Source organism: Dermacentor silvarum, chromosome 1, assembly GCF_013339745.2.
Source record: "Dermacentor silvarum isolate Dsil-2018 chromosome 1, BIME_Dsil_1.4, whole genome shotgun sequence".
Classification (NCBI taxonomy): domain Eukaryota; kingdom Metazoa; phylum Arthropoda; class Arachnida; order Ixodida; family Ixodidae; genus Dermacentor; species Dermacentor silvarum.
Window position 1 is genome coordinate 301482765 of NC_051154.1, and position 2059 is coordinate 301484823.

The following is a 2059-nucleotide window of genomic DNA, read 5'->3' on the forward strand; positions in this document are numbered from 1 at the left end:
CACGTCTTCAACTAATCAGAGGAATATCATCATAGGAAGTGCCAAATAACAGCCAGTTAACTTACACTGCCGAGTGTAACTCTCATCTCGGATCGGCATTCCGTAATGCCATGGCATTTACTGGCTTGTACTGCGTGCAGAGGACCATAAGTTGATCCAATATCGAAAAAACGTTCCTAATAGGATTTCTATATTATGTTCCTGCTCTACTACTTGCTTCCTGAAAACGACATATGAGCTTCATTGGGGGCGAAACTTCCGTCTCCATCTGTCACTGCTTCCGCTACTACTTGCCATCAGAGATTGGGTGCGTAGATGCTTTATACAATATACACATTATATAAGTACAATTTTTTGCCAAACTGTACTGTACAGATTCTTTCAGCATTAGATGGGATTACGAGATAGGAGTGCAATTTTCTGTTGTATTCTTGTTCTGAAGCACCCAGTGATATTAAAAAGTGTGCTTAAAAAAGGCGCTTTTATAAATACGACGTGCTGCTTGCGGTGTCTGTACATGGTCAGCCATGCAATGTGTTGCAATGCCGTAAATGATAGCTCTGCTCGCGAGAAGATTGGCACGACGGAGGAGAAAGAAGCGCGGCCGCTCCACGCGCCGTTCCACGGGGCTCGACAACACGGCTCGACTGGCCATAGTAGCCTTGGCTTTGAACACGGGAGGCGGACTGCGGGCGCGGCTCCTCTTGAAGCCTGGTCTTCAGCCCCATTCCCCGTCAGCCCGAAGGCTCAGGTCGACAGCTGGGAGACCACGTGAGCCATTGCTGACGGAGGACCGAGGCCGAGGAATAGTGCCGAGCTGGTGCCGCCATGACGCAGAAGAAAGATCCAGCTCAGAAGGAAGCAACCCCGCCTAAGACCAGCCGGGCGAAGCGTAAGCCGGCTGCTGCCGACGATGGCGGCAGTCCATCTGAAGAGGCCCCCGTCGTCAAGCGGCCGCGTGGAAGGCCTGCCAAGGACCCGTCTTCGCCAACGATGAGGACCCGGTCTTCGAAGCCAGCCATGCCGACACCCATGGCCACCAAGGTTTCTGCCAAGACAAGAAAGGCTGCAGAAACGCCGGCGCCCGACGCCGACGGGAACGTCCCGTCCACGAGCAAGGGACTTCCACGGAAGGCACCAAGGGTGAGCCGCAAGCCACGATCGCGGAGCTCCTCTCCGAGCACTGGTGACTCTGTTGCTACCAAGGCTCCGAAGCGTGGGCACCGCTCGCGGAGTCGCTCACGTGGCAGCAGCAGTCACCATGCGAAGAGGGGAAGGAGCCGCGCTAGGTCGAGTCACTCCTTCCTCAGCGGCCGAGGGGGCCACAAGCGCAAAAGCGGCCGTCGAGGACCGTCTACCGCCGACGCCGAGAGCAGCCGCGGAATGAAAAGAGGACGCAGCAAAGGCCGACGCCACCGCTCGAAGAACCACTCCTCTGCCGCGAGCACGACCACCACGGGCACAGGTGGCGGGAAAACGGCGCCGCCACGGCCGCTCATCGTCGAGCCGTGGAGGCAGGCGGGTCAAGTCCAAGAAGGCGCCAAGCAGCACTTCGTCGAAGCCTCGGCGTGCCAAGCGTACGAGTGCTCGCAAGGCCAGAAAAAGTGGCAAGTAAAAAGATCTCGATGATCGGGAAATCACGCATGTGAGATCTGCGAAAATCCGCATTTGAGCTTCGCCGTCGCTGCGAAGCTCAAAAGATCAAGGAATTAGTAGGTGCCCTGCGTGCATTGAAGAAAACTTGACCTGCGCGTCTGGAATAAATTCAAAATAAATTTCTCTATCATGGTGCCAAATTCTTTTCTATTATTGCCTGCACGCGTGGTTTCCAAGGGTGTTTGTTATTCTGTTAATAACTTCAGAAAATAGGCGACATAGGTTTTATAAAGCACCCAGTGGGAGGAGGGTCAAATCGGAGAAGGCTTCAAGCAGCTCCTCGTCGGCCTCACCGCCAGACGAGCGTTCGAGGGCTGGCAGCGCCGTCAAGAGCGGAAAGAGCATGTAAAAAATACAGGGCAGGCCATGTTCCCAGACGTCGGGTAATAAGTACGTAAAGTAC

At 54.7% G+C, this 2059-nt stretch overlaps 1 protein-coding gene across 1 annotated transcript; it reads left to right on the forward strand.

Moving 5' to 3' along the window:
- The first annotated feature begins 828 nt into the window (after positions 1–828).
- Positions 829–1629, forward strand: LOC119441923 (serine/arginine repetitive matrix protein 2-like). Its single transcript, XM_037706589.1, has one exon. It carries the CDS (start codon positions 829–831, stop codon positions 1627–1629), a length of 801 nt encoding a protein of 266 aa, XP_037562517.1.
- Positions 1630–2059: the final 430 nt, after the last annotated feature.